We start from the raw sequence: 22,231 nt of genomic DNA on the forward strand, positions 1-22,231 counted from the left end.
TTCCAAGTTCCTACTGAGAAACAAGAAGGCACAAAGGAAAATCAGCCACCTCCTGGAGGTCACTGTGGGCCACCTGCTTTGCTAAGAGCCAAGCACAGATCCCTGCATTCTACCTGCAGGAGAGCCCACCCGGCTCAGAAGAAAGCAATTCTGCCTGTGGGGAGGAGAGGAAGGGAGGGGAGGGGAGGAAACATGGTGAGGTGGAAGCAGGGAGCAGAGCTTCTGCATCCCTCCTCTCCTTCCCTGCCAGAAATGCAATTAAGCAAGCAGCCCAGACTCAGCCGCACAGACAGCGCTTCCTGCTGGGGGAAGTCAAAAGGGCTGTAGCGGTGGGAGAGGGAGGTCATCAGGTCCCATATCTAATTAACCAACCTGCCTTGCTTTTGATGTTGCTGCATTTCCTCTATTAACATTAATGATGGTTGGTTTGAATGTCCAAGCATGGCCAGAAGCTTCCCTCCCCACCACCCAGTAGGTAGCACAGCCTGTCCCTGGGACCAATATCCAGTCTCCGTGGCAACCATCTCCTGAAGATGCTTTAAAGAGATCTGACCCTGTCAGAGTTGTTGGGAGCTACAGAGGGGGGAAAATGGAGTGTGGCAGATTCATCATTAAATCTTGAAGCATCAAAGTCCTCTGAGACAAAAGAAATATTTTGTCATGCACCAGGAAGGAGGAGGCAGGCTGAAGGGCTGGCCTTGGGTGGTTTGGTTCTACCACAGCGTTTTCTTCATCCCTTTCGGGGAGGAAGTGGAAGGGGCAGCTCTGAGCTTCTTGTTCGAGCTGCAGAGTGGTAGACGCAGGAAGCTGGGATGCATTTCTAGGTGCCGTGGGTCTTCATTGCTGCAGCAGTGACAGAGAGAAAGGGAATTGCCCACAGAGTGAGGGAGGGGTGAGCAGAGGAGGACTGTAGAAGTGACACTGGGAAAGCTCAGCAGGTGACAGGAACATTAGTCTGGAGAGGCCAGAGTCCCCATACCCCAGCACCACGCAGATTCCCTGTCCTGTCTCTCATCTACCTTGGGCACTAAGCAAGGTTCCCAAGGGCTCTCCCAGCAGCCAGGAGAATGCATCTGCCTTGCCCTCCAGGCCAGGCCAGATGCACTTGGAGAGACCCGGCCTCTGGCACACGGGGCCTGGAAACACTGAGCAGCCCAGGATAGGACATCATTCCTCCCCTGCATCTCACAGTGTGACAATCCCAAAAAACGAGGAACCAAGGACTAAGGCAGGCCGACGCTCCGGAGTCCGGTGCTCTCTGTGCGTCACGGGCAGGAAGTCCAGCTACCTGCAGCCACTGGGGGGCGTGGTGGGAGCCAGGCCCTCCAGCTCCGGGCGGTGCGCCTTTCTCCACGCTGGATTCATCTGTTTGTGGGAGGGAGGGCAGCACAACTTTGACAGTCCCATCTGCTCTGCCTTTGGTGACATCCCAAGGTGAGGTCAGTATTCTCTGCCCTCAAGGCCCTCTTAGAGGTCTGAGAATTTTTGATGGATCTTACAAACTAAAACCAAAGAAATCCAACATGAAAAAAATACCAGAAAATACTGTAGCCTGGACTATTTTAGTTTATGACACTCAGCTGTCCACAGTTACATGGCCTGTATTCCACAGGGATATGGACAATGTGCCCTCACATACACACACACCCCCCCACACCCACCCTCTGGCACCCGTCCTCCCCCGCGCTGTGCACGAGGGAGCAGCCTGAGAGGTGCCATCCTCTCTGTGGTTCTGTGGTGCTGTGGTTCTGTGGTGCTGTGGACAGAGCTGCGGCTCTCTCCCGGCTCTCTCCAATGCTGGGTTCCATTCCCGCTGCACTGCCAGAGCTGGGTCCTGGTGGGCAGAATTCTTCAGGCTCCTTAGGCAGCTTCCTCACAGCTGGAAGGGTCCAGTACTGCTCCCCAGCTGGCTCTCCTGGGAAGTCCTGGACCCAGGATGGAATCTTTGCAGTGGCCTCAAAAGTCCCATGAGTCTAGCCACCTTAGTCCTGCCATCGGACTTTGGGGGTCCTGGGCCAGGGGACCAACCATCCCGTAAGCCAGAGGGTGGAAGAGGTAGAAGCTGTGAGAGAGAACCAGCAGGAAGCAGTTGGCACCCCCAGTGCCTCAGCTGAGGGGCTTTGAATTCCATTCCTCCTGCTGGAGCTCCGGAGAAATTCCCCATCGCCAAGCCCGGTTCTCTTTCATGGCCTTGTCTGTCTGAGTCCCGCTGGGCACACTGTAGCTGGACAGCTTAGTAGATGCTGACTCAGTGATAATCGTGGAAAGGGCTCTTCCCAAGAGGCCCAGGAGGGCAACCCTTCTAGGGGTCTCGTTATGGGCTATTTGGCCCGGAGTGTTTGTCAACATGTAAATGTAGCCCTCTTAGGCAGGCATGTGCTCACAGGTCACAGGCCCAGCACCAAGTGGGGAACCGGGGAGACTTCCAAACAACTCTCCCTTCCAGCCCCTCAGCCCCACACTCCCCATTCCCACCCTTCCCACCCCACCCACCAAGAGCTGTTCCAGCAGGGGGCCACAGTGACTAAAGAGGGGTACCGTGTCTCTCATTGCCACTCAGTCCCCCCCCACCCCAAGAGCTGTTCTGACAGGGGGCCATGGTGACTAAAGAGGGGTACCCTGCCCCCCATTCCCACCCTCCCCCTCTGGGAGCTGTTTTGGCAGGGAGTCACTGTGACTAGAGGGGTACCCTTCCAGGTGTGCTGGGATGGCACAAAAGCTGAACCACCAGCAAAAGGGGAAAAGGCAGATTAAGCCCTGCTTCTCCTACCTGGCTGCACATTAGGATCACCTAGGGGACTCTGGAAGCCATGGCCCCCCCTGGGCCGGGGTGAAGCGGAACCTCTGGGCATGGGCACTGGTGGTGTTAAAAGTACCACAGGGGATTCTCGAATGCATCAGGGCTGAGGCACCACTGAGCCCGCACTGGGAGGGCACGTGAGGTGCAGGGATGCTCACCTGTAGGCAGCTCCCAGGAGCAGGCTCAGGATTCCCACCACGTGGATGCCTCTTGCCAGGGGCCAAGAGGCCAAGCCCCAGGCACAGAGCCGCAGGAGGGTGTCCCACAGAATGCCTAGAGCAGAAGAGAGGAGAGAAACCTGGAGTCAGCCAGGCAGGGGATGACTTCCGGGCTACAGAAGAAGGAGCCACTCCAAGTCAAGGAGCAGAGAGTCACTCCCAGCACTGCTGCCCCACAGTGGCCCCCCCTCCACCTGCTCTGTCTCCCAAGTCCAGGTGGGTGGCACTGACCTGTCAACATGCTTGAGAAGAGCATGGCTGGGAAGTAGTGGTGGAAGTAGAGGACCCGGCCCATCAGGAAGAACGGGAAGTAATGGAGTGTCCAGCCGAGCAGGACCTGGCCGCCTCCTCGCAGCAGGACCTGGGACAACCCTGGGCCCAAGCAGCACAGCCCGGTCAGAAGACAAGGAGTGGGCAGAGATTCCAGGCTCTGGTCCAGCTCTGCCCCTTCCTTGCTGTGTGACCTTGAATATGTCACATCACCTCATTGGACCAACCCAAACCACGCTACAGAAACTGGAAGAAGAGAAGCTGGAGCTCCAGAACTCTGGTCAGGGTCCAGCCTAGTGAGGCCTGGGCACCAATGGCAGGTACACCAAGCACCAGCAGGAGGCAGCCCAGCCTCTAAAGAAACCCCTCTACACCTGCAGACAGCTTCACTCCCTACTTCCACCTCCCACATCTTTGCTGCCACACAGATCTTTGCAGCGGCAGACAAGCGCTAAGGTGAGGTCACAGGTGAGGATGGAGTGAGGGGGTGTCTGGGACTATGACTGTTCAGACAGACAGCTGCAGAGGCAAAAGGGCCTGTGTGACTGTCTCAGGTGCTATGGCCCATGGTCTGGCAGCCAAAGTTACCAAGAACAGCACTGGGATGGGAACCCAATAACCCTGGAGGCTCCTCTCTAGCCCAGAGAGGACAGGGCCATGGAACAAGGAGGTGACAGAAGAGAAAAGATGGGCAGCTGTGTACATAGGCATGGGGCTAAAAGTGAGGGCGGTGGAGTCAGACTGCATGGGTTTGAGCCTCAGCTCTATCACTTACTAGCTGTATATCCTGGGACAAGTTTCTTAATCTCTTGGTTCCTTGGTTTCCTAATCCATAAAATGGGGGTCATAATTGCCAACGCTCTAGGGTTGTTGGGAGGAAGTAAAGTGTTTAACACAGCACTGGGTACTTGGGGGTCGTTAGCTTTCAAAAGCAAAGGATAAGGGAAGGTGTGGGGTGGTAAACATAAAGGATGGCCCATCAGCAGGCAGCCGGCCCTCCCCAGGGGTGCAGGCACTCTGCCACCACCAGGTCAGGGGAGGGAGAGCCCCAGGGGACCTGACCTGCAACCTCCGCTGGCAGCTGTGCCCCTCTCTGTATGGCTATAGCAATGATGCTCCCTGAGAGGAGGTAGAGGGCGATGCTCAACAGATTCAGCCACCAAACCACCTGTGCAGAAATGGGAACGGGCAGATGAGAACACAGCCACTCTCCATGGGCAAATGCTCCAGGGCCTGAGCCAGGAATGTTTAGGCACTCACCGGGTTGCCAAGCAGATAGACTCGGAAGTCTGTGTCATTGATCCCTGAGAAGCGTAGGCCCTGTGGAACGGAGATCACCCTGCTGACCCAGGTCCAGCCCATCCCTGGCCACACCCATTAGGGGGAGGAAGATGGTCTTCCTTCACAGATAGGGAGGCTGGACATGAGGCTCAGGCTATGCAAATTCTACATGAGCTCTCTGGGAAGGCAGGGTCAGAATTAGGGCAGAAAACAGAGCCCTGCCTCTGGCCAACCCATCCCAGGATCTGCCTGCCCTAGCACACCCACCCCCACCTCCACCCGTCTCCCTGGTCTCATTCTTGGCTCCATTTCCTGGGAGGAGCCCCAGCCTCGGATCCTACCTGATAGTTGATAGGCCAGTGCCAGGGTTTGGATGTGAACTCATTGTCCTTGGGTTTGAGGCCACTGTTCCCCTGCATGAAGGTAGCAAAGAAAAGCTAGTCAAGACGGAGATCTGGAGAGTTGACAGAAATGTGAGGCCCAGGTTTCTCTGATACAGGGCCAAGCGCCGAGCACAACCTTCTCTTCTTCCCTTCCCTTGCAGAGAAGAATCAGGGATCATTTGCAGCCACTGTCTGCCTGCCTACAACAATTGCTTTACTTCTGCCAAACAAGCCTCCATTTCCCATAAGGGGTCCATTCCAACCCTCTACGCTAGGGAAAAAGAAGGGAAAGGGGAATGAGGAAATTGTTCCAATGGGCACAAAATATATACCCATCTGCCAAGCCAAGGACAAGGTGTGAAAATGATGGGAAAGGGGATATAAAATGAGGCTTACTGCCAGGTGCAGTGGCTCATGCCTGTAATCCCAGCACTTTGGGAAGCCGAGGTGGGTGGATCACCTGAGGTCAGGAGTTCGAGACCAGCCTGGCCAACATGGTGAAACCCCATCTTTACTAAAATATACAAAAAATTAGCTGAGCGTAGTGGTGGGTGCCTGTAATCCCAGCCACTTGGGAGGCTGAGGCAGGAGAATCACTTGAACCCGAGAGGTGGAGGTTGCAGTGAGCCGAGATCACACCACTGCACTCCAACCTGGGCAAAAAGACCAAGACTCAGTCTCAAAAAAAATTTTTTAAATTTTTTTAAAAATAAGTCTTACTTATTTGTTCCCTTCAGGGGCCAATTTCAAATAGAAAAGTGGAAACTCTCATGCATGCCTAGACTTGGAAGAGGTTACTTTAGCCTAGTGTTTCTCTACCATTTTTTCCCACTACTGCCCCTCTACCAGGAGCACTTCTGGACAAGTGTTTCCCTAAACATCCTCCATGACATTTTAATACTTTATACTGTACATCTCACTTGTGCTATATACATAAAAAATAAGTTTGGTTTTTTTTTCCCCTCCAAGAACACATTTCATCTACTGGGAGAGAAATCAACCCCAATGCATGCTTTGAAGGACCCAGACACAGCCTCCCTAATCCAGCAGCCAAGAACATCTGCTAACCTGTCTCTACAGGGCAAACCAGGTCTTTGCTAAAACAGGAAGGAGTAGGGTCAGGATCCGGGATTTTAACCACTAGGACTGGGGTCAGCCTCATCACTGGGACAGACTGGAAAGGCCTTTCCCCGGAAGGGGAGTCAGCTGCCATGACTTAGGCCGGAGCTTCTCCACCTCAGCACTCCCGACATTTCGAGCTGAAGAGTCTTTGTTGTGAGGACTGTCCTGTGCATTGTAGAGTGTTTAGCATTCCTGGCCTCCACTCACTGAATGCCAGTAGCACTCCTACCCTCAGCCCCTCGGTTTCCCAGCCAAAAATGTCTCCAGACATAGCCAAAAGTCCCGAGAGGCAAAATTGCCCTCAACTGAGAACCACTGGGATAGCCTAAGAAAGATCCAGAAAGTTCAGTGGACTGCCACCCAGTGCCTTAGGAATCCAGTTTGTCAAGGGGATGGGAAGAGTTTACAGGCCTCTGCATGGTGGAGAGGTTGTGCCTCCAAGGTCAAAAGTGCACTGGGGGCATCAGACACAAAGGGGACAGCTGCACAGTCCCTGAGTCACTGTGGCCCTTTGAAGGACCTGGGAATGAGGAATGAATCATTCTGGACCCCTGGAGCAGCTGCTGAGGGAAACCAGTTCCTTCACATTGTACAGTTTGGTCCCAAACCCAAGGACTCCAGTCAGAACTGTACCAAGCCAAGGGAATCTTATTCACTACATTAAACTCTGAGAAATCCTGCTCTGTTGCTAAACTAAGAGAGAGAGGAAAGAAAAATCTGCAACCTTCACAGGCATATGTACTTGTAAGTTGTTCTCTATGGCTGAAATCTGGATGGGCTCATTCCTGCAACTGCACCAGGCAAGGCAGCCTTCTCTTCCAGGTCCCGGGCCACTACTCAGCCGGCAGAAGAGCCCTGCCCTGCAGTTTCTGTAGTCTGGACTCAGTGTTCTCGTCTCTCTCCCCTCCCTGACTCTTTGTTGGCCGAATAAGAAAGCTCTCCTATTTCCCTTTTCTTCTCTGACTCTACTTCTTAGATGATGAAAGACAAAATGAAATTCCTAGATTTAGTCTTAAAATTTGACCCAGGCCCAGAATGATATTCTGACTGACAGGCACATGTTCAAAAGAGCTAAGCCGTCAGGCCACAGTGACAGCTACAAGCAGAGAGTCAGAGAGGAAGTGACCCAGAGATGCTTAATGTCAACTCATCACCTCCCAATGTGCAAAAATGACAAAATTTCAATTTTAAAAATTTAATCTGGTGAAATAAGTCAACTATATTTCCTGAGTACTGCTTACATAATCACTTCCAGGAAAGTCCACTCGACAGTGGCTTACCAGGGGAAAAATAACAAGCGCTCCACCTCCCTGCAGTGCTGTGGGTAGAGGGATAATCACAGAGCTGGCTTGAGATAGTGATTCTTAAACATTATTCCTGCAGAACACAGGTTTTCCATAAGCCAGAATAAGGGGCTCTTCCACTAAACAGCAGGATGACAGCCGGGGAAAATTTAAGCTAGTGAGTAGAATTTTCTCAATTTAAAGATTTCTTCTCTGAATTTTTCTTAAACCTTTGATGCTACAACTGCTGTCAGCCACTAATGATAGACAGCGCAAACAATGTCTTCGAAAATCTTAAAAAAGAATCAACCATGCCCCGCCTAAGCAGTTTCTGTCCAGGAATATGAGTGGGCTTGTGGCTGGGATTTCATGCTGCGTATAAACAACACACTCAAATTAGCTATCCATCCTAACTGATCCTGATTTCGTATGATGGAATGAACTATCAGTATCTCATGATCTTCAACTAAGAGCACTATGATTTTCAGGGGCTCTGCCACTTGGACAGATTTACAGATCACTTAGAGGTGGAGGAGTGTAGTGGTAACTAGCAGTAACACTAAAAGCCTACCAGCCTGGCTCTGAGGGCTGGATCTCCCTCCTACACTTAGCTGTGTGATCCTGGGCAAGTTCCCCGACCTCTCTGTACCTCAGTTCCCTCTCCTGTAACTGGGAATGACAGCAACCTCCACATGATTGTAATAAGTATCAGATGAGTTGATAAATGTACAGTGCTTCACGTAGTGCCTGGCATGAGCTGTACAAGCATTCACTGGTATCATCAACATCACCACCATCCTCATTCTGTGGTGAGGGAAATGCCTTTGAGGATCACGGAAAGCCATAGTGAAGACGCTTTCAAATTCCTCCACAAGGGGGAATGGATCTGTAGCATGGCATTGACTTGTGATCCAAAGTCATGGCTGCCCAAAAGCTCTTAGAGATGCCATGAAATGAGAAGGGGACACATACCCGGATCATGACCATGTGGGATTCTAGCAAGATCTCAGGAAAACTGGGCTGCAGCACATTCAGGCTGATGTTTGGCACTAGGGGAAAAAAAGGCAGGAGAAAAGCCTTTGTCATACACTCTCTCCTCAGTCTGTCCATGGTACCCACATTCCCACCAGAATACAAGTGCAACCTTGCTGACAAGTTGACAACTGTTGAAGAGACAGAAGAAAGCTTGGCCCAATTCTTGATCATCTACTTAGCTGTATGAAGAACTCATCAGGCATTCTGAGAAATGCAAAGGAAACAGACCAGGAGGCTTCACCTGCTTGGTACTCCGACAGCTCTCAGCACCATCACTTTTCACTGTGGTACTGGCTCAAATGCTGCTCTCCTATTAGGCATAAGGGACAGCTGCACAGCCCCCGGTCACTGTGGCCCTTTGAAGGGCCTGGGAATGAGGAATGAATCATTCTGGACCACTGGAGCAGTTGCTGTCGGGACAAGGACCAAGTCTGTCTCCTCACCAATATGTCCACAGGGCCCCACATGGTTCCTGGCATACTTGATACAAGAGTTGTTGAATTAGTTGATTAGTGGGTTTGGCTAGATTGGGTGGGAAGAACAAAATGAAGGCACACAGAAGCTTGAGGTGGGTAGTTTAGGAAAACAGATGATGAATCCAAATACTTTCTGAGTTGAAGCTGACAATGCAGTGGAAATATCAAATTGGAGCTTGGGTGTAGAGAGTGGGGCACAGATTAGGGTTGTGCTTGTCACTTTCTATAAAAGCGTTGGCTGGATATGTGGGGGACGGGGAAGCGACTCTACACTGAGGCATAAAGGGAAAGTACCAGCTTGCTCCAAGCCTGGAGGCTGGGGAGGTGCCCATGGTGCAGGGGAGAGAGGAGCCCAGAGGCAGACGAGACAGATGGACCTGCAGATGGCCACTGGCCACTTTACAGAGAGGAGTTTACGGAGGGAGTAGATGAGAAGGAAAGGAGTATGCTATGTAGGTACAGACAACTCCAGAAAGAGAGTGTTAACAAGGAACAAACAGCAGCAAGTTGAAGGGAGAGCAGAGTCTACAAACGCTTACTTTTCTAAGATAAGGGTTTCTTATACATGTTTCCCTCCAGAGCCAGCCCAGAAAGTGACCTCACTCACACTTGGGATTGATATGGTCCTCCACATTCCAGATGGAGTTGAGGGTTTCTTTCAGGTATGGGGTGCAAGTAACTTCCAACTGCTCCCAGCCCCTGTGAAAAGCAGAAGTCACAGATGTCTCTCAGAAGACCTGAAATCCACCAGAGAGCAGCACTGTCTTCTGCTCTTAAATCCACAGGCTCCTTCTCTTTTCCACCTGGTGGCCATTATTTCTTCATGTTCCATGTTGGACAACTATTCTAGGATAGTCCAGCATACAGTAATCCCATTTTTGAAAGAGACATAGACCCAGAGAGTTATTAGCACCAGCCAGATGTGAAAATGTTGAACTATCAGAACACATAAAACACCAAAGCTGCCCTGGAGTTCTGTGCTCCATAATACACCCGATGCCTACTCTCCCTCCATCTGCCACTAAGAACAAGCAGACAGGAGGCGAACACGGGAAAACGAAAGCTTCTGGCATACTCCTTGTAGAGTGAAAGGAAAATCAGGACCCTTGATTGGGACAGCAAAACCCTAGAGACTTACCACTTGGGCAGAACCTTTCCCGAGGAGCCCAGGACACAACCTGTGACCAAATGGATGAGGCGAATTCGACTTCTCAGCACTTTGATCCGGTTTCCAAATTTTCTGTTTACAACCTCAATCCGCCAGAAATCATTTGAGTCCCCTGTTCCATTCTGCCACAAAAACCAAGAAAAAAATACAAAGAAAGTAAGGGGACTTTAGAGAAAATATGTCAGAAAGGGAAATGGCCACCTTCAGATGCCACCATGTTATGAAGGTCAAAGACCAAATCGGGCTCAATGATAGAGATGGGCGAGGTTACAAGAAGGCCAAAGAAATATCCCAGGTGACTGGCATTGTCCCAAAACTCACTATTACAACCAAAACACAGTAGTATGACCCCTGGAACCAGAAGTCCAACTCTTTACTTCATAGAACTGGAGTTCAAGTTCTAAATAGATGTCTTTGCCCTTCAATCAAACTCAAGACATCACTCTGAGCCAACAGAAACAGATCTGGGCCATTTGCATCCATTACCTTGGCCATCTAGGTACTCACTCATCTAAGCCAGAAAGGTCTGGCCTGGCTATCGCACTTTGGAAATTAAGACGTGTATGTCTAATTCTTCTCAGAAGATGCCCACAAAGAAGATCAGAACATTCACAGTCTTGACCTAGCACAATGTGGGATAAGCAAACAGAAAGAGGGCTGGGAAATCCACCTGAAGGCCAGAATCTGTATACAGTTTTCCACTAGTAGTTTTTGTCTTCAGTTACTCCCAAAGCCATAGTACTCATAGAGCTTTTACTCTATTAGCTGCATCTCTTTGAGGTAGTAAAATACAAAAGCTGCAGAACAGGGAAGTGATACTTAAAATAAAGCCAATGAGAACTTGGGATCTGGCAAAAGATAAACATACATGTTCATCGGGGGCCATACTGTGGGTCCTTGTTTTCTATGTCCAAGGTGATTTTAAAAGAGATCCAAATAGTATTCATATTTGATATTTATTAAGTATCAAAACATGTAAATGGCATGGTTATTATGTGAGGAGAGAGATGGAGACAAACAGACTTCATAGGCTGCTTTTCCCACAACAAGCCTAGCCAAAAAGCTCCCAAATGTTAAGAGACTCCCTGTGCAGCCTCTTATCCTCAGGAACATTCCAGAATTCTGGGGAGGAGATATCCCACCACACAACCCTGAGCCAAGGCCCATAAATTTTTACATCCTGCTCACACCCCCGTTGCTTACTTACTATGCCATAGCCGGTGACCTGATAGTGCTTCCGGGTCAGGGGGGCCTCATGATAGTGACTGTGCAAGTTCCGGGAAGTTCTAGAAGTTAGAAGAGAGAAGTGTCATTATCCTATAGAAAGAAGATGTGCAACATTTCTTCTTTTACCAAGGATGTTCAGAGTCATCTGTCAGGATAAGAAAAATTAGAATCTGAACTATTAAATCCAACATATCAGGAACTTTTTTCCTATTTACTCTCAAGAAATATCATGAGAACTGGAGAAGAGATGAGCCCAAACCAGGAGAGACAGATGGTAGGAGCACTGGACGGCATGCCAAGAAAGGGGCTAACTTTAGGTGCTGGCAGGGAGGTGGGGGGCGACTTTCACACATTTAGTAGCTTTGAAGCACTCAGCTTGCCTGACTTAGGAGGCAGGTTTGAGGAGAGGAAAAATTAAAACTTGTAATCTGCATGGCCTGATCTAGGTAACCTCCTCACTGCCACTTACTCTTTCTGCTCCCATCACCAGGTTTTTAAAGTAGACTTCTGTGGAGGATGAGAGGGTTAGCTTTTATTTATTTAGTTTTATGTAACAACTCTCACTTTTATCTGGAACGAGTAATAAATGTTCATTATAAAATTTGTGAAAATTTGCAAAAGTAAAATTTAATTACAGTAAATTTTTATTAATGACAAAATGAAATTTATTTAATAAAATAAAAATTTTAAGTATTCAAAATCCAGCTGACTGGAAAAAAACCACAGCTAATTGCTTCTCTCTCTCTCTCTACACACACACACACACACACACACACACACACACACACCCTTGATATTTAAAAATTTGTATCCGATAATTCCAGTCTATGAAATGTTTACGGGTCTGCTCCTGCTCTCTGTCATTTCAGCTTGTTCTTGCACACAGTGCCCTATTTTCTTGTGTGCTTTGTTACTTTTGGGCATGTACTATTGTCACTAAAAAACTATTTATGGGAATGAATGACAATGTCTTTCTCCAAAGAGGGCTTACATTTGCTTTTAGCCATGTACCTAGGAGACATGACCAATCTAGGATCATGTTCATTTAAATTCATGGCTTGGAGATTCTGAGATCATCCGGGTGACATGAATTTGAGCCCCAAGTTCATGTGAGGATCAAATGGTAGTTCCAACTTCTCAGGAACTAAGGACAGTTCACTACCCAACCCCCAACACTTAGCTGGGTCCTAAAGTAATTTTTCCTGGGCACAGGTGCATAGGGCAGATTTAGCCTTACCCTAAGCCTTTGGGGGTTCCAAATACGGGGAAGGATAACTTAATAAATTTGCCACTTTGGGTGAGCCTAGAGGTTTGACTTTAAAACCTCTTCTCTCAGGAGGCAGCCAAAAGTCAAGATTGTGGGATCAAAGCAAAAGTGGCTTCAGTGTCTCACTTATTTCTCTGGATTCCTCATTTCACTTAGGTTTTGGCCTGGTAACTCTTTAATATCTTGTCAGCCTTTTTATGCTCTTAAGAAGTCTTTATATTATTCCAGCATTTTTAGTCATTTTCAGTGAGAACACTGGTTAAATAAGCTAGCTTGCCATATTCTCAGAAACAGACTCCTACGTCTTTCTAAAGGCAGCCACTTAAGAAGCAGCTTTGGGAGCTGGGTGTGATGGCTCATGCCTGTAATAGCAACCATTTGGGAGGCTGAAGCGGGAGGATCGCTTGAGCCCAGGACTCTGAGGCCAGCCTGGGTAACATAGTGAGACTGTGTCTCAAAAAAAAAAAAAAAAAAAAAGCAGCAGCAGCCTTGGGCAACTCAAATTTTCCTCTAGGAAATGGGAAACTGAAAGGTCCCCAGTAGGCAGGGGCAAAGGCTGGCCTGCAATTTCATCACCTTCATAAAATGCTTCTCCTATTCTCGCACTGCAGCCTTGCTCCATTGACCAGAGACTTATCAAAATCTAACTTCTGTTTACTTCTTAAAATAACTGCCTCCCCTTGGTACCCATACCATTTATTTATCCAAACTGCAAATAGACTTACTCTTTGTGTTCTAGTCGAATAATGTCTCCATGTCTTACAAACTCCACTGGGAAGGAAGGGTCTAGGGGATCTGCCAAAAATAAACAAGCATTGATATCCAAAATCACTTACCAGGCTAGTATTAATCAAGGGCTGACTGGTAAAGGGTTACAGTACCATGTGGTGTCTGCTAGAGGTATAACCAGGTACTCTCAGACCAGACAGGAAGGACCCCTAAATTGTCTTGGGGGACTAGAGAAGGCTGTCCCAGAGACAATGCTTCAAAAGTCTCCTAAAGGAAAGGGAGGATTTTGTCAGGTGGATAAGCGGGGAAAAGGCACTAGAAGTGTGAAAGAAGAAAACTTCTGGCCGGGCACAGTGGCTCACGCCTGTAATCCTAGCCCTGTGGGAGACTGAGGCGGGCAGATCACCTGAGGTCAGGAATTTGAGACAAGCCTGGCCAACATGGTGAAACACCATCTCTACTAAAAATACAAAAAATAGCCAGGCGTGGTGGCGCACACCTGTAGTCCCAGCCACTCGAGAGGCTGAGGCAGGAGAATTGCTTGAACCCGGGAGGCGGAGGTTGCAGTGAGCCAAGATTGTGCCACTACATTCCAGCCTGGGTGACAGAGCAAGACTTTGTCTCCAAAAAAAAAAGAAGAAGAAGAAGAAGAAGAAAAACTCCTTTGATGAATAGCAAATGGGTTTCATACTGTAAGGGTGGGTGGGGTGGGGGAGAGTGGGAACAGATGAGGCTATGAACGAGTGTGGCCAGACTGCATATTCCAGGTGGGAATGTGGCCTTTACTCAATAGGCACTGAAGCCCCACTGGAGCTTAAGCTGGGAATAATAAGACTTTAGTAGTAATAATAGTCTTCTAAAAAGTAATTCCATACAAATGACCACTTGCCCAACTCTCCTCAAAATCAAATAAACCCTGACAATTGTGCCAGCGAGTATCTTGTCTTTGGCAATAAACTTGCTAAATGTGAGGCGAAGAATGACGAAATGATTAAGGGACTACTTCTGTATCATCTCAAAGTCAAGACCAATCAGGATCTAGAAAGGTGATGACATGGAAAAGGAGCTGGCAGTAATCATAGCAACACATAATGGATCCTTGCAAATTTCTGTCCCAAACAGTGAGATACCAACACACTATAAATAGATCAAGGTCAGGAAAGATAAATTTGCCAGTGCAAATCACTGGCTCTCGAGAGAATCAGATAACTCAACTGAAGAGATGCCCATTTCCATGCTGCCTGTTAGGGTCTCTTAAAAACATTAATTAGCAAGATGACAAATCAAATAAGTCAATAGGGAGTGAGGCTTTATTTCATATGCATTTGGTGGGGAGGGGCATTTATAGCCGTCAAGAACACAAAGACCCTAGTCTATAAAGCTCCCACAAAATCCTTAATCATTTCTATGAAATGCAACCATCTTAACTCAGAAGTCACAATAGAATAACAGACTAGGAATGTCAAAGACTCGGTTCATGACCACACGATGGAAGTAAAACTGGTCTTCCCTCGTAACTCCTCACTGCGATAGAACACTCACATTTGGCCTGCTGAATCAATCAATATCCATTATAAAGGTATAGAAACAGACTCTGCCCAATGGTGTCATAATTTATCCTACTAAGGAGCAGAATGCAAAGTGGTTGTATACACCACATTTCTAGCCTACATGGCAATAACAGGAGGTGGATTTAGGTGAGTAGCTGCCCATTTCTCCACAAAGGCCCAGGGGCAGCTAAGCTGGGATAGTCTAAGCCAGGTGGGATTTGCTGAGGAGTCACAGAGATACCTGTGGCACAAGACCGTCAGCAGAGATGACAGGCTCAGAAGGTGAGTGTTAGATGCCCTCTGTTCTCTCCTCAGCTGCAGCAGAGGCACAGCCTGCAGGTAGCTAGCTGTCTGACCAAAGAAAGGAAGATCTGGCTCCAGTCTTACTCTTGTCATAAAGCCCTGAGAGCCCGATAGGTGTGCTGCAGAGTTACTTCACCCAGGCCAGTTGGGAACAGATCAGCAGGCATTGAGTCATATCCCAGGAATTAGTCTAGACAAATTCCAGTCACAGGACTAGTAGCCCCTCAGATCTCCAACTGACTGACTCAGGCCAGGGCTGAGCGGTGGGCAGAATTCTATCTTATCAAGACAACCTGAGCCGCACCACATGCTACAGTGTGCAATGTTTGGTGTGCTCTATGTCAGAAATGAGAGCAGCAGCCAGGTGCCCTCAGCTGGGGCCACTCACCAGCCCCCAGTGGCATGCTCAAGTAACCTCTACTTGGATTAAATCTGGGCTCTGCTATCTGTCTTCAAAATGACAGCTCTAAGAGCAAGTTCTTACCTGTTTTGTTCAATGCTTATCCCCTATGCCAACAACAGTGCTTGGAACACAGTAGGTGCTTAATAAATAATAATCAAAAGGATAATTGAGATAAGTAAAGGTGTCAAAGATGGTTAGCAAAACCCATCTCAGGATCATTCTTTTGCAGGCATGAGAAATCTTAAGGAGGGCTCAGAGAGAGTAACAGCACAAGAAGCATCAGTCTCTGACCACATTACCTGAATTTGTGTTATGTTTCTTGATAATCCACAGGTTGTTGTAGTCCTTGTGCAAATAGGTGGTGACCTGGGTAGGGAGTGGGAGCGGAGGGAAGAGGAGGCAGGAGGGAGAATACCATCACTATCAGCACAGCTGGCCAAGAACAATCAACATCAAACCAACATTGCTTAAGCCAATTTCAGAATCCCTAGCCACCAACCTGAGGGGTCATGTTTCCCAATGGGGCTGAGATGTAGCATTGGTGAGTGAAATTCTCTCCTTCTTTCTGCATTTAGAGGCCTTGTCCCACAAGAGCCTTTTTGTCTCTTTGTATCTTTCTGCATCTTGTCCTAAAAGTTCTATCCAGCCTTCTAGAGGGAGGAACCATGAGGCCTTATATAATCGACTTCAGCACAAAAACAAAATGAGTATTTAAGTGCATTTTCAAAGTAATTAAAGCCGGGCGTGGTGGCTCATGCCTGTAATCCCAGCACTTTGAGAAGCCGGGGTGGGCATATCACCTGAGGTCAGGAGTTTGAGATCAGCCTGGCCAACATGGTAAAACACCGTCTTCACTAAAAATACAAAAATTAGCTGGGTGTGGTATATGCCTGTAATCCCTACTACTCGGGAGGTTAAGGCAAGAGGGTCGCTTGAACCCAGGAGGTGGAGGTTGCAGTGAACCAAGATCACACCACTGCACTACAGCCTGGGCAACAGAGCAAGACTCCATCTAGAAAAAAAAAAGTAATTAAGATCATGCCTCAAACTTTCTAAATGAAAAATTCATGCTATTATATTTTCTATAATGTGGCCAAATGAAACTAAAAAGCTCCACAGATATCCTCTCCTAGAATTTAACTCACATTTTATACAAAAAATCTGGAAACAGTATGATTGTCTAGTAACAGAAAAATAGTTAACATGATAGTATGTCCTGGGATAGAATATTATACAGCCATAAAAAATGTTTCAGAGCATTTTTTTAGCAACATGGGAGAAGACTCATGAAATGCTGATGCTGAAAATGGCTACCATTTATTACCAGGCACTGTTCTAAGCATTGGGCAAGTCTTTTTTTTTTTTTTGAGATGGAGTCTCGCCCTGTTGCCCAGGCTGGAGTACAGTGGCACAATCTTGGCTCACTGCAAGCTCTGCCTCCTGGGTTCATGTCATTCTCCTGCCTCAGCCTCCTGAGTAGCTGGGACTACAGGCGCCTGCCACCACGCCTGGCTAATTTTTTGTACTTTTAGTAGAGACGGGGTTTCACCGTGTTAGCCAGGATGGTCTCGATCTCCTGACCTTGTGATCTGCCCGCCTTGGCCTCCCAAAGTGCTGGGATTACAGGCACGAGGCACTGCGCTGGGCTGATTTTTTTTTTTTTTTTTTAGTAGAGATGGGGTTTTGCCGTGTTAGCCAGGATGGCCTCGATCTCCTGACCTTGTACAAGATCTGCCCACCTTGGCCTCCCACAGTGCTGGGACTACAGGCGTGAGCCACCGCTCCTGCCTGGGCAAGTCTTCTCTCATTTAACCATCATTACAGCTCTATGCCGTAGTACGGTTATCCCCACATTACTTACAAGGAAACTGACGTTAAGTAATTTGCTCAAGGTCACACAGCTCATGAGTTGGGGAGACAGAATTCAAACCAGGGCAGCTAAATAAATGCTCCCAGGATAGAGACTAGATACATCCAATTATGCCAATTATGTAAACAAGTAGAGAACTCTTACAAATGAGTTTTTATAACCCCAACTGGACAAAATATGACCAATTTATAGTCATATGCCACATAAAGACATTTTGGTCAACAACCAACTGCATATATGATGGTTGTCCCATAAGATTATAATACCATATTTTTACTACACCATTTCCATGTTTAGATATGTTTAAGTTAATACAAATACTTACCATTGTGTTCCACTGTGTTCCAACTGCCTGCAGTGTTCAGTACAGTAACATGCTATACAGGTTTGTAGTCTAGGAGCAATTAGCTATACCACGTAGCTTAAGTGTGTGGTAGGCTGTACCACCTAGGTTTGTGTAAGTACATACTAGGATGTTGACCTAATGATCAAATCACCTAATGACCTATTTCTCAGACGGTATCCCCCCGATGCATGACTGTACTTACAACGAGATTCAGAATTAGCATTGAGGGGAAAAATTATTTTGCCTGCATTATGGCTGCTTCTTTTGAGTGGTATTTGCTTCATTCCTCAGGGAAAAAAAAAAAAAAACTTAGGGATAATGGTATTAAGGATACACAAGAAGCTAAAAAGTTTTGGTGCTCATAAAGAAATTAAAATGAATTCTACATTCCTGAGAAAAAGTTCGATATCGTCCATCCAGCCTGGATTTGCTCAAGGAAGTTAAGGTTCTATGATGCTCATGTGTGTACTCTGTGTAGATGTGTGGTAGGAGAGTAGTGTTTGAGTGTCTGTTTTACAATGTGTAGATGTGTGGTAGCAGAGCAGTCTTTGTGTGTCTGTTTTACAACAGCAATTACGATTAAAATTCCTATAAGAAAAATTATTTCTTTATCATGAGTACAGTCCATGGCCCCTTTTCCCATTGAAATGTTTGTTTTGACAATGGAGATTTTTATACCATGAGATTTCCTAAGAACACAGGTATCCAATTATAGTGGAATGTTGCACGTTAAAACATTTAGATAAACACTTAATCTTCTGGGATTACATGTCGTTTTTGTTTTCTTTTTCATACTTTTCTATATTTTCCAATTTTATAAATGCTATGCTTTAAAAACATTCTAAAATAGAGATCTAGACCTGTTAACAAGACATTAAACTGCAGGGCAGGAAGGGCCACTGGAGGTAATTATTTAGTCCAATCCCCTCAATTTACAGATGAGGAAACAGACTGAAAGGCTAAGTGATCTGGTCAATGACAAAGCCAGACACTTTTGTCCCTTGGTCCTATGCACTTTCCCTATACCACCATCACGTCTCACACCTCCACACATGGGCTCTAAGTACGTAACACTAGCTTAACAGAGCCTTTCGGAGTTTGGCCTTTCTCTCCCTTTGCACAGTGTAGATGTTCTGGTCACCACGTCTGTAACTGTAGTGTCTTCTACATGACACCTGCAGCAATTTATCACCACATGAGAACACAGTACAGCTAGTTGTCTCTGCCCTGGGGGTACATGACTTAGAATCATCTGGACAGCTTAAAACCAAACCAAAAATGCATAATGCATGGGCCTCATCCTAGATCAATGAAATCATCATCTCTGCAGTGGAGCCTAGGCATCAGAATTTTTAAAAATCTCTCCGTTGATTCTAAGTGCAGCCAGGGCTGAAAACCACTGGGTCAGACATGAATGGAGAATTAAGGATAAGAAACTGACACTAAAACCCAATACCCTGTAATATGGTTTGGCTCTATGTCCCCACCCAATTTTCATCTTGTAGCTCCCATAATTCCCACGTGTTGTGGGAGGGACCCGGTGGGAGATGACTGAATCATGAGGCCGGGTCTTTTCTGTGCTGTTCTCGTGGTAGTGAATGGATCTCACAAGATCTGATGGTTTTATTTTTTTTATTTTTTTGAGACACAGTCTCACTCTTTCACCTGGGCTAGAATGCAGTGGCGCAATCTCAGATCACTGCAACCTCCACCTGCCCGGTTCAAGTGATTCTCCTGCCTCAGTCTCCTGAGTAGCTGGCATTACTGGCGGGTGCCACCAAGCCCGGGTAATTTTTTTGTATTTTCAGGAGAGATGGGGTTTCACCATATTGGCCAGGCTGGTCTCAAACTCCTGACCTAATGTGATCTGCCCACCTCAGCCTCCCAAAGTGCTGTGATTACAGGCATAAGCCACTGCACCTGGCCAGAGATCTGATGGTTTTAAAAACAGGATTTTCTCTGCACAAGCTCTCTCTTTGGCTGCCGCCATCCACATAAGATGTGACTTGCTCCTCCTTGCCTTCCACCAGGGTTGTGAGGCCTCCCTAGCCACGTGGAACTGTAAGTCCAATTAGACCTCTTTTTTGTAAATTGCCCAGTCTCAGGTATGTCTTTATCAGCAGCGTGAAATCGAACTACTACACCCTGGGTCACTTTCTAGCAACTAAAAGGGAAATAAAAACAAAGCACTTGGAGAGGCACAACTTTTTGCGAAGTACAAATTTTTGTAAAGATTCCATGCTTTTTGCCTCTGTTCACTGTCCTTTGTCATAATTATTGCCTCCAAACTGGTTCCTTGTGAGCTATCACATTCCCACTGAAGTTACCTTTCTAAACTAGAGATCTAATCATAATCATAATAATTTTTATTGCCTCCCTAATGTCTACAGAGCAAAGTCAAATCTACTATAACACAGGCCTCTCCCCAGGATGGCTCCACCAACCTCTTCAGCATCCTGCTTCTCCCTCTCAGGCACCATACACTGCAGCCACACGAACACTCCTTCACAGCGTTGTTCACTCATTCAGATGATACTCACATGGCTAATCTCTCATAAGCACTTCACATTGTTATCTCATTTAATCCTCACAACTGCCCTATGATGGAGAGAGGTACTACTTATTTTCCCCAACTTAAAGAAGAGGATACAGGCCGGGTGCGGTGGCTCACGCCTGTAATCCCAGTACTTTGGGAGGCCAAGGCAGGCAGATCACAAGGTCAGGAGATCAAGATCACCCTGGCTAATACAGTGAAACCCCATCTCTACTAAAAATACAAAAAAATTAGCCGGGCATGGTGGCGGGCGCCTGTAGTCCCAGCTACTCAGGAGGCTGAGGCAGAAGAATGGCGTGAACCCGGGAGGCGGAGTTTGCAGTAAGCCGAGATCGCGCCATCGCACTCCAGCCTGGGTGACAGAGCGAAACTCTGTCTCAAAAAAAAGAGAAGAGGATACTGAAGCACAAGAAGATGAATTTGTCCAAAGTGACACTCTATATGAAAGCAGGCTTCACACCCAGATCACCTAGTCTGGTTCCCAGGTCTGTGTTCATAACTACCACACTTTACTCATCACCCATCCCATTGCAGGCACTGTGCTAGGCAACTGAGCCTTCCAGGAGCAATCAAGTACCAAAGAGACGGCAGGAAGTAAGCCTGCGCAGTTCAATATGAGAAGGTTTACCACGTAGGCATGTGGAAGGTGCCATCAAGCCTCTCATCAGAGGGGCACCCCACCCAGTACCACAGAGAGGTGGGACACGGTGGTCACTGAAGATCACCTATGCTGATGCCTGGGGTTAGCCAGAAGAAAGAGAAGGGTGCAGGGCTAGGAAGAATGTTTCAAGCAGGAGGAATGGGATAAGCAAAGGACAGGAGGCAAGAGAGTGAACTGTTATGGTGAACAGCATTGCTGCCACACAAGTGCACAAAAGGTTCACTGACCTGCTGCTGACGGGCACCAATGCCCTCGGGGTAGAGGTGCCTGTGGGAGTGCAGATAGCCAATGGCCATTCGGAGGTTCTTCACAGTAATCACAGAGCCATAGGCCAGGTCTGGGAGGAAGAGAGACAGCAGAGGGGTGAGCTGCCACAGTGCTAGAGGCTGCCCCTGCCTGCGAGGAGCCTCGGAAGCCACAGGGCTCACTAACCCTCTGCGAGACTCCCCTGGGCCCCGGACTGAAGCCCAGCTGCCTTCTCACTCCCACGGAGCCGACTCAAGACAGAGTTCACCACAGGGCCCACTTACTCCCCTCCCTCCTGAGGACTTCAGAAGCAGCTGGTGTTAACACTGTCATTATCAAAGCACCATGTGTAACAGCAAAAGATGAAAAACAACTTGTCCTTCTCAAGGTCTCTACATGGATTCAATGGAATAAAGAAGGAAGAAGCATTTTCTGTCTTTGCCTGGAACATTCTCCAAGATACAACATTTTGACAAACCGTTTTTTTCACTCTATATTCTTTTGTGCCTTTTGAATCTAGTACCATATGGTTCAATGGTGTTTTGTTTTACTCTGAATTAAAAAACAAAAAACAGGCCGGGCGTGGTGGCTCAAGCCTGTAATCCTAGCACTTTGGGAGGCCGAGACGGGCGGATCACGAGGTCAGGAGATCGAGACCATCCTGGCTAACACGGTGAAACCCCGTCTCTACTAAAAAAAAATACAAAAAACTAGCCGGGCGAGGTGGCGGGCGCCTGTAATCCCAGCTACTCGGGAGGCTGAGGCAGGAGAATGGCGTAAACCCGGGAGGCGGAGCTTGCAGTGAGCTGAGATCCGGCCACTGCACTCCAGCCCGGGCGACAGAGCCAGACTCTGTCTCAAAATAAATAAATAAATAAATAAAGAATAAAAAATAAAAAACAAAAAACACAGAAAACCACTTCCCAAGAGCATCCCCTCCTCCTATAGGTCCTGAGTTATTGAGAAGCCTCTTTTCCTTAATATTGCCCCTCTTCCAATCCGCTGGAATGACCCGCTCCTGTTTTTCTTGGTTCATTCA

At 47.5% G+C, this 22,231-nt stretch overlaps 1 protein-coding gene across 8 annotated transcripts in view; it reads right to left on the reverse strand.

The window, feature by feature from the left end:
- Positions 1-1,536: 1,536 nt before the first annotated feature.
- The window catches only part of POMT2 (protein O-mannosyltransferase 2), a 45,703-nt gene continuing 25,008 nt past the window's right edge, over positions 1,537-22,231 (reverse strand). For 2 of the 8 annotated variants that reach the window (XM_015144180.3, XM_077938034.1), the window contains 13 exons: positions 21,174-21,283; positions 15,815-15,881; positions 13,256-13,325; positions 11,244-11,322; positions 10,007-10,158; positions 9,476-9,567; positions 8,330-8,406; positions 4,911-4,982; positions 4,549-4,608; positions 4,351-4,456; positions 3,250-3,390; positions 2,959-3,073; positions 1,546-2,062 (listed from right to left, as the gene is read on the reverse strand). In XM_015144180.3, coding sequence (XP_014999666.3) covers positions 1,957-2,062; positions 2,959-3,073; positions 3,250-3,390; positions 4,351-4,456; positions 4,549-4,608; positions 4,911-4,982; positions 8,330-8,406; positions 9,476-9,567; positions 10,007-10,158; positions 11,244-11,322; positions 13,256-13,325; positions 15,815-15,881; positions 21,174-21,283 — 1,247 coding nt within the window. In that variant the 3' untranslated portion in view covers positions 1,546-1,956. 8 annotated transcript variants of the gene reach the window in all.

Source organism: Macaca mulatta, chromosome 7 (assembly GCF_049350105.2).
Source record: "Macaca mulatta isolate MMU2019108-1 chromosome 7, T2T-MMU8v2.0, whole genome shotgun sequence".
Taxonomy (NCBI): domain Eukaryota; kingdom Metazoa; phylum Chordata; class Mammalia; order Primates; family Cercopithecidae; genus Macaca; species Macaca mulatta.